Here is a 14,963-nt window from a genome sequence, read left to right as displayed (position 1 = left end):
ACATCAGAATAACATGAAGGACAGGACACAGCTAACGAAAACTTTTTGTTTTTTTAATGATACATATATAATTAGTAAAGTAGGTTGGAAGAAGCCTATATCCTTAAATGGATACCTAAATAAAAAAATATAATATAAAAGAAATAAAATGTTTATTGTTATTAAATGCTAATAATAATATATTGAATGTAGATAAAATAATATAATAAAAATAATAATATAATAAATAACAAATAGGATATGTAAAAAGATCAATAACATGATATGTTTATAAATAGTTAGTAAGTGCATGTAATATTCTTGTCATTTTAGGAAATAAAAGGCTTTATTATTTATTTTATTTATGTAATTAGTAAACGCAAATATTCTAATACATCACCACTAAAAGATATTAAAAGAAAACTTTATGAAATCGTTAATCTATATCTATACATATAAACAAAATTGGAGTGTCTGTTTGTAATATTGAAATAACCGTTTTTTACTACATGCATATGAATATGAATACGGTACATACACCAAGATAACATTTTTTACAATTTTTGGCTTCTATCTGTTTGTTTGCTCCGGCTAATATCTAAAATGGCTAGACCGATTTTGACGAGACTTTTATTAGCAGGTAGCTGATGTAATAAGGAGGAACTTTACTACTTTTACTTTAGAAAAGTAAAGTTAAATTCCACGCGGACGAAGTCGCGTGAAAAGCTAGTGTTTTAATAAATTAAATTCTTCATAGGAAACTTCACGCGAAAAATGGCCAGTAGCATAACTTTCAAAATTGTAAAAAAACATAGTGAACTAAATATCTATTCGTCAAAACAGTCGTCATTATGTCAACATATATATTTTGATTATATTTATAAAATTGAAATAGCAACTCAACCAAATAACCATGACACACCGGAGAATCAAACGGATGTGATAATCATAAAACTTGAATACTTCTCCGGTGCCCCACTATGTGCTCTCTCGTTAATTTCTTCAAATGCCTCACTGGGAACTCGAGGATCACCAGCTTCGGTTTCTTAAGGAACCCACTGATAAGAGATTTTGCTGATACACCAAGACCAGATACCACCACCAAACAGATAGTTGTAAGTAATAAATAATTTTGTGTCTTAAAGTGTAAATGTTTTCGGTAATCGCGGGTTCAGTTCCTCGTACGGTACAAATATTTCTATTCATGAGTATGATTATTATATGTATCGGTCTGGGTGTATTCTATACATATTATGTACGTAATTACAAAAAAAATGTATTCTTTAGTACCAATAACATAAAATTTTAACACTTAGCTTGGAACTAGATGGCGCTGTGTGAATTGTCCAGGGTTTGAAGTATATAGACGATGTTTCTTGTTAGGTATTGGGCTGGGTCATTGGGCTCCCTAAAATATGGTCGAGCGCAGTGATGGCTGGCTCATCCGTCATACTCGTGAACGGGTGCTGCTTGTAGGGGCTGGTCTGCTCTAAGCACTACGACTGATTTCCCCTTATTTAGTTATTTAAACAATTGTTTGTATATTTAATATGTTTTCTATTTGAGTATTTAATTGTATTAGTGATAATTGGTAGTTTGTATTCACACACTTAAACTTAAAAATTTAAAGTAATAATAAAATTATTTAAAAGAGGAACAAGCAAGTTTCTTGCTCATTCTTCTTGTGATGCGACAGCTTTCCGAATGAGCGGTAGAATAAAAAAAGTGATGACTATTCAAAAGTGCTTCAATGTAAGTTTATTTGAATAAATTATTTTCTGTTATTTCTATTCTATTCAAGTTACATAGAAATACTGACAGCCTCGGTGGTCTAGTGGTTTAGCACACCGCTTTACTATCCGATGGTCGTGGGTTCGATTCCTCGCACGGTACAAACATTTTGTATTCATGAGTATGATTGTTTGTATCGGTCTGGGTGTTTTCTATGTATAATATGTATTTATTTACAAAAAAAAATGTATCCATGTAATTATATCAGTTGTCTAGTACCCATAACACAAGCTCTGCTTAGCTTGGGACTAGATGGCGCTGTGTGAATTGTCCTGAAATATTATTATTATATTATTACTTATTACACCAGGTACAGGGCACCGAGAATGAAGAACGGCTTCGCGTGCGTCGTGCACGCGCATCAGACCTACCGCGCGTGCTGCGGTTTGTGAAAGAGCACGCACGTGTCACATGGCCAGGTCTGGTCGCGCCGCCTAGTGCTCCCCACCTCATGCTCTGCGACTACGTTGCTAGAACTCTGTCACAAGGTATTCTGATATAGTGTCTCTTATAGTTATTCTGATATATAAGCTACTGGCTAATTAATAACAATTTTCATAATATTAATACTAGATTTAAAAAAAAACTTGCCTTGTCCCCTAGAATCGTTTGTAAAAGTCAATAGGCCTATTTTGAGAATAGATATAAAAATTTACAATAAGATACCAAAGGATATACAGGAATTACCCATAAATTAATTCAAAACATCTGTTAAATCATATTTACTGAGCAAAGTCACTCACTAAACGATTACTTGAATGACGAGCGTGCATGGCAATAGATGTTCATGCACTGGATTTTCATTTAATGTTAGACATAGACACCTATATAAATATATTATATTGGAAATAAATTGGCTTTTAAAAAAGAATGTATTGAGTTTCTTGCTAGTTCTTCTCAATTGGATCTATATACTGAACTGGACGGTAGGGAAAAAATTATAATATAAAAAAAATTACGTTCATAAGTGGCTAAAATGTCCAACATGAATAAATGATTTTTGAATTTGAATAATAATGTTTCACTATAGATGGCGCTCTAGTGGTAGAATGTGAGAAGGGCATTTACTTTATTACTTATGATTTTTATAATGGCTGTCTTTAATACAGATACATCAAATCTAAAACCGGTGTTTTATCACTAATTTCGGATGTTAAACAATCTTTTTGGTCCTTCGAGCCGGATATGTCATGTGCAATTTATCAGTATTATGTATTATTAAAATCCGTTTTTGCTTGATAGATTAACATCCATCCATCCAGTACTCATCCATGATCTCACAAAGTTTCGTATTTATAATATTAGTAAGATTGTGAGACATCTCTATCGATTATAGGCCATTCCATGATACCTTTTTTATATATCATTTTTTTAGTGCCTTTCTTTTACAGATACGTCACATCTAAATCTTGTAATGGCCGTCTTTTACAGATACATACGTTAAATTTAAACCAGTGTTTTAATTATCACTAATTTCCGAAACTAAGCAATCAAAGGACCAAATGGAAAAGGACCAAAATGGTCCCTCGAGCCGGATATATTTTATGCAGTTTATTAGTGTCAGGTTTCATAAAGAATAACGAATCCATCCATCTATACATTACGCATCCGTGATCTCACAAACTTTCGCTTTTTTAATATTAGTAAGAATTCTATTTACATCTCTGTCGATTATAGGCCACTCCATGGTAGCTGAACAACAAGAGGCTCGCCGGAGCTGGTCGATGATCCGTGGACTGGCATTGGGTACCGCAGTATGCCCGTGGGACGCCGCAGTGATTGAACAGTGGGCGCGGTGCATACAATGCTCGCGCTCCCGTCGCCTCATGCATTTCACGGCGCACTGTCTGCGAGCACCAGCCCTGCACGATAAATACAGCGTGCATAACATTCTACAGGTATCTTTAACAGTTTATGATAAATAATTTAATTTATTTAATCAAAAATATTATATTAGTAATATTATAACCTCGAAAGTTTGTGAGTTTGGAGGATGGAAGTTTGTTACACTTTCACGCAAAATTACTGAATAGATGTTAATGAAACTGTACAATAATATAGTTGAACGCGGCCAAACGGCCATAGTGTTTCATTTGCGGTGGTCGCGAGTTCGAGTCTTCGCACTTTACAAACATTTTGTATTGATGAGTATGATTGTTTGTATTAGTCTAGTCTAGTCTATATATATTATCAAGAAAATAGAATCCATATCTCTTGTATCATAGGGTATCATACGGTTTATTCAAATTGCATTTGGAACAGAAACTTAGCAGTGTATTGTTATGAAACATAAAAAACTCTAATTCGACAATACTATATCCGTGATATAGTGATAATGTATTTTCATACTAATGATTGCATTGTTTTATTCCTCAGGTGGTCCTGGTCGTTCCACCAGATAGTCCCAAGAGTGCCGAGATCGTTCATGTTCTTGCGCAGAACGCTATACAAAGAGGCAAAGATATGGGCATCCCCCTCATACGGTTTGATGTGACTGCCAATGATGTGTAAGTAACATGTACAAAGTTTCAAAAAATTCATATTAAATTCACATTTATATTTTATTTAGGTATACTTGAAAAAAATATTGTATACTTGTGCAGGTTTTTTTTGACATATTGGTCCAAGAAATATATTTAACTTTATATATTTACTAGCTACAAGCCCCGGTTTTGCACGGGTGTACATGTATTATATATCAACCTTCCTTTTGAATAACTCTATCTATTTAAAAATAACGTAGTTTTAAAAATTTAAGCATACATAGGGACAGACAGCGACAGCGACTTTATTTTATACTATGTAATGATGATGTAGTACATTCTTGTATCTCTTAGGTACATATTATATTATTTGTTCTGTTTATGTTTTGTGTTGTCTCTGCACCACCTATGGTTGCCTGGTAGAAAATGCCGCATGGTGTTAAGTCCGCCAAATATATTCGTACTGTACTATATATTGTATTATGTACATTGAAGTTAAATAAATAAAATAAATAATATTCACAGTCTTAGACGTGAACTGTTTTATTTATAATTTCTTTAAGTTTCGTATTAAAAAATCTTTTCTTCCACGTAATATCTTCACGACAAATTTAATTAAGATGCACGCAAATGTTTAGTCATGAAAAAGACTCATTTTTGTCTTTATAATATTTGTATGGAATATATAGACAGACTCATTTGTATAACCAAAAATATCTATAAAAAGTGTTGCCGTTGGGTTCTTTTGGGCTGAGACAAAGAAATAATGCACATCAGAATAGAAATAAATTTTCTTTAATTTTACAATTATGTCAATGTTCTTTTCTATTTGACACCAAAAAAACCTATAATTATTAACGTCATAGAAGTATACACTCGTAACATAAACCAGACAAAAAAGGTCACCAACAAATAAGTTATATAATTGTGCATTTCAATCATCAATCATTTTTCAATCAGAATTAATGACAACATTAATTTCAGAGCGAATTCATTAGAAGAATTGCAACTGAAAAAAGAATGGCAACTATTGTACGAAGCATTTCCAGAGTCGGTCAACGAAATAAAAGAGAAGAAAGTCGATACCTGTACTTCTGAAACTAATAAAGACCAAGCAACTGCTTCTACGGACAATAAACAAGCACTGACTGAGGAAAACGAAAGCAAACTGAAAAAGACTCCATTACAATCCATTACGGTCTACACTGCCTTCACGCAAGTTGATAAGAGTTGACATTCTAAAATTTTATGTACTAAATCAAGGGCTCAATTATTACCTGTAATAAATGGCTTAGTGACGGAATTAATGGCAACATTAATTTCAGAGTGAATTCATTAGAAGAATTGCAACTAAAAAAGGAATAGCAACTATCATAAGAAACATTTCCAGAGTCAGTCAACGAAATAAAAGAGATGGTCGATACCTGTACTTCTGCAACTAATAAAGACAAAGCAACTGTTTCTACGGTAAATAAACAAGCACACATTGAGGAAAACGAAAGCAAACTGAAAAAGACTCCATCACAATGCATTACGGTCTACACTGCTTTCACGCAAGTTGATAAGAGCTGACATTCTAACATTGTATGTACTAACTCAAGGGCTCAATTATTACCTGTAATAAATGGCTTAGTGACGGAATTAATGGCAACGTTAATTTCAGAGTGAATTCATTAGAAGAATTGCAACTAAAAAAGGAATAGCAACTATCATAAGAAACATTTCCAGAGTCAGTCAACGAAATAAAAGAGATGGTCGATACCTGTACTTCTGCAACTAATAAAGACAAAGCAACTGCTTCTACGGTAAATAAACAAGCACACATTGAGGAAAACGAAAGCAAACTGAAAAAGACTCCATCACAATGCATTACGGTCTACACTGCTTTCACGCAAGTTGATAAGAGCTGACATTCTAACATTGTATGTACTAACTCAACTCTGTAATAAATGGCTTAGTGACGGCTGCTAATAAACATACATAAAATAGGTTTTTGTTTTATTGCTAAAAATGTCATTAGTATGAAAGGGTATATATAAGGGTACATATGTATGCAGGGCCCTCTTCGCCACTGGGCACACCGGGCACGTGCTCAGGGCCCGGCGATGGATTGGGGTCCCCTAGTCTAGTTTAGTCTCTACTCGATTACCAAATGATAATCGATAACTCTACTCTCGCCTGAAAATCAGTCTTAACAAATGCTTACTGACTATAGTCAACTTGTGTTGCCAGAATTTGAACCCCTCATCACATAACGACTATTTTTATTTTTTTGCCTAGTCTGTTTTGAAGGTAGGGCATCCCATATACATCTAAAGAGTCATGTTCAAAAATGAATTCGTCTGTTCTAACAAAATAGTGCTTTAATACTGTGGTCATAGGGGCCCCATTATCCTAAAGTGCCCAGGCGGGTGCACCATTCCATTACTGACCTGACCTCATGCTCATCTTATCATCCTCCACTGGTGCCACGCCGGCGTAAATCGTTAGCGCAGGCGGGTGCGCCATTCCATAACTGACCTGACCTCATGCTCATCTTATCAACCTCCACTGGTGCTCCGACAGCGTAAACCGTTAGCGCAGGCGGGTGCACCATTCCATTACTGACCTGACCTCATGCTCATCTTATCATCCTCCACTGGTGCTCCGCCAGCGTAAACCGTTAGCGCAGGCGGGTGCACCATTTCATTATCGTCCATAGAAAAAAAAAGTCTTTACAGCTTTACCGGACCATTGAGGGCTAGTGCGGATGGCCAACTTTCGCCTGACGGATAGGACTGGTCTGAGGTCACCGTTAGCGGTTTGAATCTTGGCTCAGGCCAGGCTTGAATTGGACGGGGAATCGATCGGAGAGTATTAACTAAGAAGTACTATAACAAAATATCTTTCAGAACTTTTTTGCTACAGTGATGACTACATATGCATGCAGTTTCTTTTATAATCATAGCAGAAAAGTCATCTGTTCATGCAAGACTGAACACCGAACATGCCAGATGTATACAGAAACACAGCTGTTAATGGTACTTACCTGAATCCTACGCAGCGACATTTCATTATGACCTCCAAGACTTACTTCTTAGCAATCGTTACTAAACAAAATTTTCTGGTCGTTTGCCGCAATACATTTTCGCATTGAAAAAACCCTCAGACAAGATTTCTAAAGCTATTAATTATTTGTAAAAGTCTAGAACAATTCAGATAAACTATTAACAGTTAATTAAGCAGTCTTCATTTAAGGCAACTGTGAGTAAGTAGCTATTCACGTAACTATTTTTTTTTTAAATTTAAAATCTAATACAAAGTGCAAAGTGAGAATACAAAGCGAGTCTAATATAATAGATGTAGATATGCTTTTAAAATTTTTATGGGGTCAATATCTATACGTAAAAGTATCAATCACGGGATCTTACCACGTTTTATCTATTTTTTTTTAGTAAACTGTGAGTTTATCCGTAACCATGGCGGGTGTAACATCCGAGATATCGGGAACTCAGTAAAAATAAATAAAACGTTGTATTATATTCCTAATTTTAATATATTTTATTTATGATGAACTTAATAACGGTAGTTTAGTACACCGGCTTACATTCGTTAGTCGCGGGTTCTATTCCTCGCACGGCACAAATATTTGTATTTATGAGTATGTATAGTTTGTATCGGTCTGAGTGTTTTCTATGTATTATATATATTTATGTATTTACAAAAAAAATGTACATATATATTTGTATCAGTTGTCTAGTGCTCATAACACAAGGTTTGCTTAGCTTGGAAATAGATGACGCTATGTGAATTGTCCTAAGATATCTGTCTGTCAGTCTGTTCTTTTTGAGATAGACGATAGCCTATCACCGTCTTACGTGTCTAAGATCCATACAAATTAACAGACAGATGGACAAACAATTTGACATTTTTCCATTTACAACAGTTTAGCGAAATGCGCCAATGGAAATACAGTGCAAATTATTTATATCGGATATAACTGGCGCAATAAGACAAAAAATGAACTTAATCGCTGAAACCAAATCGCTGGGCAATTGAGCGAAGAAGTATTATCAATTGTCAGTTGGTCGCTAACATTGTGAAAGAACCAGCCGGCTGCAATACGAGTTATATAAACTACAAGCCTTGAATTATTGTGTAGAGTTCCAACAGAACGTCACCAGACAACGGCTTTTGCTCGGCTGCCACAAGGTAAAACCAAAAGAACCACGTCGGTCCGATTCCACGTTTCTTATTGTGCTCTCCAAAATTTCTAATTACTTTTTTACTTTTCAGAGAATTTCATCATGGCCGCCAGATTTGTGCCGATGGCACTGGCTGTTTTACACGTGGTCGCGGGGAAGACAGCGACTACATTGCAAGATTTAGAAATGGCTGATGATACGATGTCAGTTGGTTCATATATCAGAGAAACGAGGGCTGCAGCGGTGAGACTAAATATACTGGCTTAAAAATCTGATTAGTAATGAGAAATCGGCCTCGGTGGTGTAGCGGTTTACGCCGCTTCACTTCGCAGGTTCGATTCCTCGCACGGTACATTTGTATTTATGACTATAATTGTTTGTATCTATCTAGGTGTTTCCTATGTATATTTTCAATGTGTATTTACAAAAAATATATACATATACATATACGTGCGAGGAATAAACCGCTAGGTCAATATAAGTTGCATTACACGTATCTATCTATATTTGACATATAATACAATTTTTAAACGTAAATTAATTAATTCTATTGTATAATTTGTATATTACTTAAATTTTTGCATGCCCAAACAATGGCGAAATATGTGGACAATTTTATTAATACTGACATTCTTTTAATATTTATAACATATTTCATGCAAATAAATACATTTCATTTCATTTCATTAAGACCATCTTTTGTACCACGTTTTATTGGTCAATAAAGCAAATAAATAAAATGTATACTTTTAACAGCCTCAGGATTATCACAGATCGTATGAGAACGAAGGCGACGGTGAGATCGGGTACTCCAGGAAGAAGTCCGGTGGTGGAAAGAAGGGATATCAGCATTTCGACTCCTACCACAAGAAAAACGGTGACAATTACGAATTTGAGAAACAAGATTCGTTCGGATTGGATCAAAAGGAACAAGATGGCGCCTACAGCCATAGGAACGAACAGAAAGGTGACCAAGAGAATCGATCAGCAAAACTTATTAGGAGACCTATAAAGTTCATTAGGCGGTTCTTAAAATGGACGTTTGGTTGATATTTTATTTTTTATTGATACTAATACGTATGTACGGCCAGTATGGAATTAATAAATTTGATTGTGTTATATTAGTTGATTTTATTGAAGATCTTATGGCGGGAAACCTTGTAGTAATAGACTAGGGCATTAAAATTCACTTACTTTTTTTATTTACAAATAATAGGGCAAAAGACAAAAATTAATTTATGACATTTTCATCGTTTTTTTTTTTAATCATATACGTAAGCTACGTCAATTTATTCTGTAATTAACAAATACACTTGTATCAAATGACTATATAATTTTATATATTTGTATGTTTTTGCAGCTAAAAACAGGAAGCCACGCAGACGCCCTGATGATGCTGAAGAAATAGAACAGTATGACAATGATGAAGCTCAACCAGAAGTAGAACATGAAGAACTGAAGTAAGTTACTTCCAACATAGTTATCGTGTAGTTAATCTATGCATTTTTACTGTGATGTATGTGATATATATATATATGTATATAGCGAAATGAATTCATCTATATACAAACAATTTTAAAGATTAAAATTCTAAAATATAAATCATCTTAAAACTATGAAGATCATTGCTGGCTGGTTAATAGTTGCGAAGAATTCACATTTGAAACATTTTGAAATTGAGTAGTTTACGATTACGCGTGAACCATTTGACAGTTGTAGCTACAAGCTAAGTGTCATTTGCAACTAACACAATTTGATAAAAGACATACAATGAAGTAAAAAACTTCGAACATTTTTTTTCTTTTCTTTTGGCTCCGGCTATTTGTGTTGCCATTAGTCACAATTTAAGAACATGAAAAATAACACACATGGCTTTAAAGGCACAAACAATTCTCTTTGCCTTTCCTGAATAATGAAAAATAAATAGAACAAAAAAATATATAATTATAATTTTCTATTTCAATGAGTGATATTCGGAATTTCGTAGCAAATTTGTTACATAATGCACTTGGACTGCTGATATTACAAAAATAATATAATAACTATTAAATTTTTAGTAACTGAAAGCTGTACAAGATTTTTTCTTTTTAGGGAAGGTGCACCTGACGGTAATGGAGGTACAGAGGCCCACGGGCATGATGCCAGTGATTACACACTGCCTGAAAAATATTCCTATGGTTCCGGTGAAGAATATAATTTTTAGATTAAATAAAAATCACTAGGTATATTTCAATTTATAATTTTTAGACTGAATAGTTATTAGTCTGAATTTCAAATGTTGTTATTTTAATAAACTTACAGTTTTATAATTTGGTTATTTATTACATAAAATATTGTATACATAATAGAATTAAAGTAATACTGTCCACTTAAAAATTTTCATTGTAAAAATATCTAATTTACAAATGTTATATTTTTTACCTAACCTATGTAATATTATTTTATCTGTGCCTATACTTACAAAAAATTAAAGAGACCAAAATAAAAATTTATTTGTATAATTTTTCTTATTTATATAGTTCAAAACCGCATCCAAATCGGTTAAGACAATTTTGTGATTATCAGCATACAAATACATAGACATAATTTCGGATTTCATTGTAATATTATTATTAATCAAAAAAACATATTGTTTTTTTTGTTCAGATTACGTTTATTTAATGCAACAAAACGCTTTTGACAATCGGCTTAAATTGACGCCAGTATTGTCATTGTCAAATGTCAACTCCCATGTAGTGTAATGTCATTAGGCAGGTCACTGACGTCGATTTTTGACGTGATTTCGTTACGAGTTGTTTTCTTGGCAGTGAATAATCATTTTTGCTTCAATAATAACACAGAATATTGTATGTCTTTACAATTTTGTGATGTGAATATTTGAAAGATAAACTTTCCCTAACCAACATGGGCTTGAAGGCGTTCGATATCGCCGCTCTAATATTGAACTTGATACATTGCGTTTACTCTGGTAAGTAACCGACAATTATTTAATTGAATCAATTTATTCTGAACTGGTTACGAGACTTTATTCTTTTTAACAGACCACATCCTGTCCTGTAACGTGTCTGCTATCCACCAATGCCCCGAAGAGCATAAGTTTTGTAATGAGAAAACGGGACAGTGCGAATGTTTACAGGGCTTTACGTTAGTGGAAAAACATTGTGAACCTTCCGAGTCTGCCTTGACGACTCGCCACACCGCCACGGCGGCTATAGTTACCATATTTACACTGGCTCTCGTCATATGCGGCCTAGTTTTAGTCGTAAGAAGGTATAATTTAATCGAATATATACGTCAGAAGATCAATTTGAGAAGAAACAATGATGTTATGTACGAGGACGTGATGATAGGCCAGGATGACCCGCCCCTCAGTCCTTGAAGTGGCCTTGGTAGCTAAAAACCGTTTTTAAAGTTGTTAGAATTCTGTGTTCTTTAGTTATAGGACTATATTGTAAATTGCATGCCCATCTTGCCTTAACATGCTGATAAGTCTACCAAGAGACACTTTCTTCAAAGTCAGTTGCATAGGCACCTCTGTTTCGGTCCGTTGAAGGATATGTTATAGCAATGGTATTACAGGGTACAGAGACAGACCTTTGGCCAGAATGTGGACATCACTATTGTGTCTGCACATGACAATATGAAGTCTGTGGTGCTGTTCTCATATACAGACTAAATTTGCCACTTACCAGCACATGGACCATCAACTCCTATGCTATTTCTGTTACGTAACTAAAGCTGAATATTATGATTTATACTACAGGAAATGACAGAGAAGTTGATGGAAAGTAATTATAACTCGTAACACGAAGAACATAGTATATTTAAATATATATGGTAGATATATACATTATTGCTCTTGGGGTTAATTATTACACCACAGATACAAAAACATGTATCACAATTTGTATAAATCAGTCATTCTACGTCTAAGTTGTCTCTTCATTTTGTTGAATATATAAACAAAGCTAAATGACAGTAATACGGCTAGCAACGGTAATGTATTTTTTAAGGTAAAATAAATCATTAACTCACCAATCCCTTACAGTATAGTTGACTCGACTATAGAACTAAAGACAAAATATAAAAGACAAATATTGTATATGAAAAACATAGTTCAAAATTAGAAAATAAATATAAAAGAAGGTCTGTTGTCAACAGTTATTATTAAATTAAATGTGTTATCACAAGCTTTTATGGTAGAGAAGTTATTTATTGACAGCAAATCTAGCTATTTTACCTAATTTATTACTCAGGTAAGTGATAGATTAGGTAAAATAGTTAGAATCCAAAATCTATTGTATTGTGCTAAATGTATTTCAACATAAATAAGTTTTATGTACAAATTCAACTATTTAATTGGGAGTCAATAAGGTGATAAGTTTGTGTAAATATTGACAAACAAAATATATGTGGCGTTATGACATCTATATATAATATATGTGTGTTTTGTCTTTTGGAGTTTGAACTGTCCATCTTATTTGAACTGGTATTTACATTGACACTTTGAATTACTTTTTATAGACGGACTCTGTGGACCAGTTGCTTAACACCAATTTATTTCCATTGGTTATAGGTTCAATGTTTTGCATGGTACATTTGTATTGGTACAAACATTTGTATTCATGAGTATGATTGTTTGTATCAGTCTGAGTGTTTTCTATATATATTTAAAAACTGCATTGCTATATCTGCTTTGACTTTGCTATTTACGAAGAGTAATATGTATCTATTTATATCATTTGCCTAGTACCCATAACACAAGGTTTGCTTAACTTGGGACTAGATGGCGCTTTGTGAATATATAATTATATAATAATCTCAGGACAATTCACACAGCGCCATCTAGTCCCAAGTTAAGCTATCTAAAGCTGTGTTATGGAATTGTACAAGGATATTATATTATCTATAGTATTACTACAAATATCATCCATAACTAATCTGTTATTGGATTATGTGTCGAACATTACTGACAGTTTTGACCTGTAGATATAACTAACAATATAAAGACAACATTTGATTTTTTGTTTGTTTGTAATGAACAAACAAAGAGTACTAGCTACATTGTCAACAAGTATCATAGACAAATACTGTAAAAACGGTAACACTCATGTGACATTCTAAGTGTCTCAGGCCATCCATAGGCTAAAATTTTCCATCAGATGGGCCGTATACTTGATTGTCACCATCATAGTATAAAAAAAGAGAGTTATGCATGTGGGCAACTTTATAGATAATGATAGAATTAAATGAAAACATACAATAGATTTCTAGTTGATTTGCTAAATTCATGTATTTAATTATCTATTATCATATATATTTATTTGTGTCATGTGATTAAAATGTATGTTGATTTATGATAAACAATTTATTTGTCATTGAACAAAATGTGTCCAATATTTTTTGTCTGACAACTTGAAAATAGGTGATTTAGTAGTCTATAGTAATTTATATTTATTTAAGTAGTTAATATTAGTGTGGAATATTACATGAGCCAAGTAATTTACTTTATTTGAGAATGTTATATTGTTGTTCTTGGTATTAATAGGTTATTATTATATTTATTGTAGCATAGAAGCAACCTATTATTTAATTTTTTTTTTTAATACACGTGGAATGTTTCTCATTTCACTAGTTTTCGATATATAAAGCAATTCATAAAACGCGTGCTTTATAAACGCAAATAATGAAGTTCCATAACCACAATATTTGCTAATTTTCAAATTTCGAACAGTCTGTTGCACGGCGCCAGACACTGGGCAGCGCGCTCATTTAAAAAAGTAAGTAAAATGGCGGGAAAGTGCCAAGATGAACAAAATATAATATCATGATTTTTATTCTCTTGCAAGTGTATTGAAAAACCTCGTACGATATACGTGTCTGTTTAACGCACTAGGAGCTATTACGTCCTCACCTTGACTCGGGCTGAAATTTCGCTTCGTGTGTTATCAACATAACGCACTTATATTGTAATTATTTTTGTTACAAAAACAAAACTAGGTAAAGTGTGTTTATTACATATTTAACATTTCAAATACTTAGCTTGTTTTTAACACTTATCTTTTTTATTACTCCACTGTCCATGCAATATATAAATGTAAATTCATATGCAAGTAGGTAATTACTCCATTCTGTGAATTTCCTGTATTCGAGCAGGTAATTCATGGTGAATGAAGTCATCAGCAATTTGTATATCAAGGAAAATTGGAATTACAAGTAATTTTGCCGGTTTCAATATTAGAGTACTGTGTGATTCAATATAACAGTGTTTGCCATTTTTATGGAAACCATGCAAACAAATAGGCTTTAATAAAAAGGGATTCAGTTCAGTTACTTACCAGTTGTTCTTAATTGAATCTGTATACTGAACTGTATAGTAAGAAAAAAATATTAATACAAAATTTTGAAGTTTATAAGCGGCTAAAATGCTAAATGTATAAATGATTTTTTTATTTGATTTGAAAGATGCAGGTATAGACACACTATATATGTGTTTTTTAATCTAAGCATCTGTTACATAATAGTT

The 14,963-nt window shown here is 33.3% G+C and overlaps 3 protein-coding genes across 3 annotated transcripts; all 3 read left to right on the top strand.

Annotated features, from left to right (window-relative positions):
* The first annotated feature begins 810 nt into the window (after positions 1-810).
* On the top strand, positions 811-6,185 carry LOC131854064 (uncharacterized). Its single transcript, XM_059205188.1, has 5 exons — positions 811-1,094; positions 2,081-2,258; positions 3,448-3,668; positions 4,147-4,277; positions 5,238-6,185. Exons 1-5 carry the CDS (start codon positions 960-962, stop codon positions 5,485-5,487), a joined length of 915 nt encoding a protein of 304 aa, XP_059061171.1. The 5' UTR covers positions 811-959; the 3' UTR covers positions 5,488-6,185.
* A 1,622-nt stretch (positions 6,186-7,807) lies between these two features.
* LOC131854090 (uncharacterized) lies at positions 7,808-10,640 on the top strand. The gene is made up of 5 exons (XM_059205214.1): positions 7,808-7,893; positions 8,529-8,680; positions 9,194-9,404; positions 9,798-9,897; positions 10,529-10,640. Exons 1-5 carry the CDS (start codon positions 7,890-7,892, stop codon positions 10,638-10,640), a joined length of 579 nt encoding a protein of 192 aa, XP_059061197.1. The 5' UTR covers positions 7,808-7,889.
* Positions 10,641-11,201: 561 nt separating this feature from the next.
* LOC131854089 (uncharacterized) lies at positions 11,202-11,915 on the top strand. Its single transcript, XM_059205213.1, has 2 exons — positions 11,202-11,405; positions 11,479-11,915. Exons 1-2 carry the CDS (start codon positions 11,342-11,344, stop codon positions 11,814-11,816), a joined length of 402 nt encoding a protein of 133 aa, XP_059061196.1. The 5' UTR covers positions 11,202-11,341; the 3' UTR covers positions 11,817-11,915.
* Positions 11,916-14,963: the final 3,048 nt, after the last annotated feature.

Source organism: Achroia grisella, unplaced genomic scaffold (genome assembly GCF_030625045.1).
Source record: "Achroia grisella isolate CSIRO2021 unplaced genomic scaffold, CSIRO_AGI_Agris_v1 utg947, whole genome shotgun sequence".
NCBI lineage: Eukaryota > Metazoa > Arthropoda > Insecta > Lepidoptera > Pyralidae > Achroia > Achroia grisella.
This window is presented reverse-complemented; position numbering and strand designations above follow the sequence as displayed.

What these genes read in the sequence shown, in the direction of transcription:
- LOC131854090 (XM_059205214.1), top strand. An exon ending in CCATAGGAACGAACAGAAAG is followed by an intron (nt 9,405 to 9,797) that starts GTGACCAAGAGA and finishes ATGTTTTTGCAG; the next exon opens with CTAAAAACAGGAAGCCACGC. An exon ending in GTAGAACATGAAGAACTGAA is followed by an intron (nt 9,898 to 10,528) that starts GTAAGTTACTTC and finishes TTTTCTTTTTAG; the next exon opens with GGAAGGTGCACCTGACGGTA.
- LOC131854064 (XM_059205188.1), top strand. Translation starts at nt 960, where the DNA reads ATGTGCTCTCTCGTTAATTTCTTCAAATGCCTCACTGGGAACTCGAGG. An exon ending in GCGTGCATAACATTCTACAG is followed by an intron (nt 3,669 to 4,146) that starts GTATCTTTAACA and finishes TTTATTCCTCAG; the next exon opens with GTGGTCCTGGTCGTTCCACC. An exon ending in GATGTGACTGCCAATGATGT is followed by an intron (nt 4,278 to 5,237) that starts GTAAGTAACATG and finishes CATTAATTTCAG; the next exon opens with AGCGAATTCATTAGAAGAAT.
- LOC131854089 (XM_059205213.1), top strand. Translation starts at nt 11,342, where the DNA reads ATGGGCTTGAAGGCGTTCGATATCGCCGCTCTAATATTGAACTTGATA. An exon ending in GATACATTGCGTTTACTCTG is followed by an intron (nt 11,406 to 11,478) that starts GTAAGTAACCGA and finishes TCTTTTTAACAG; the next exon opens with ACCACATCCTGTCCTGTAAC.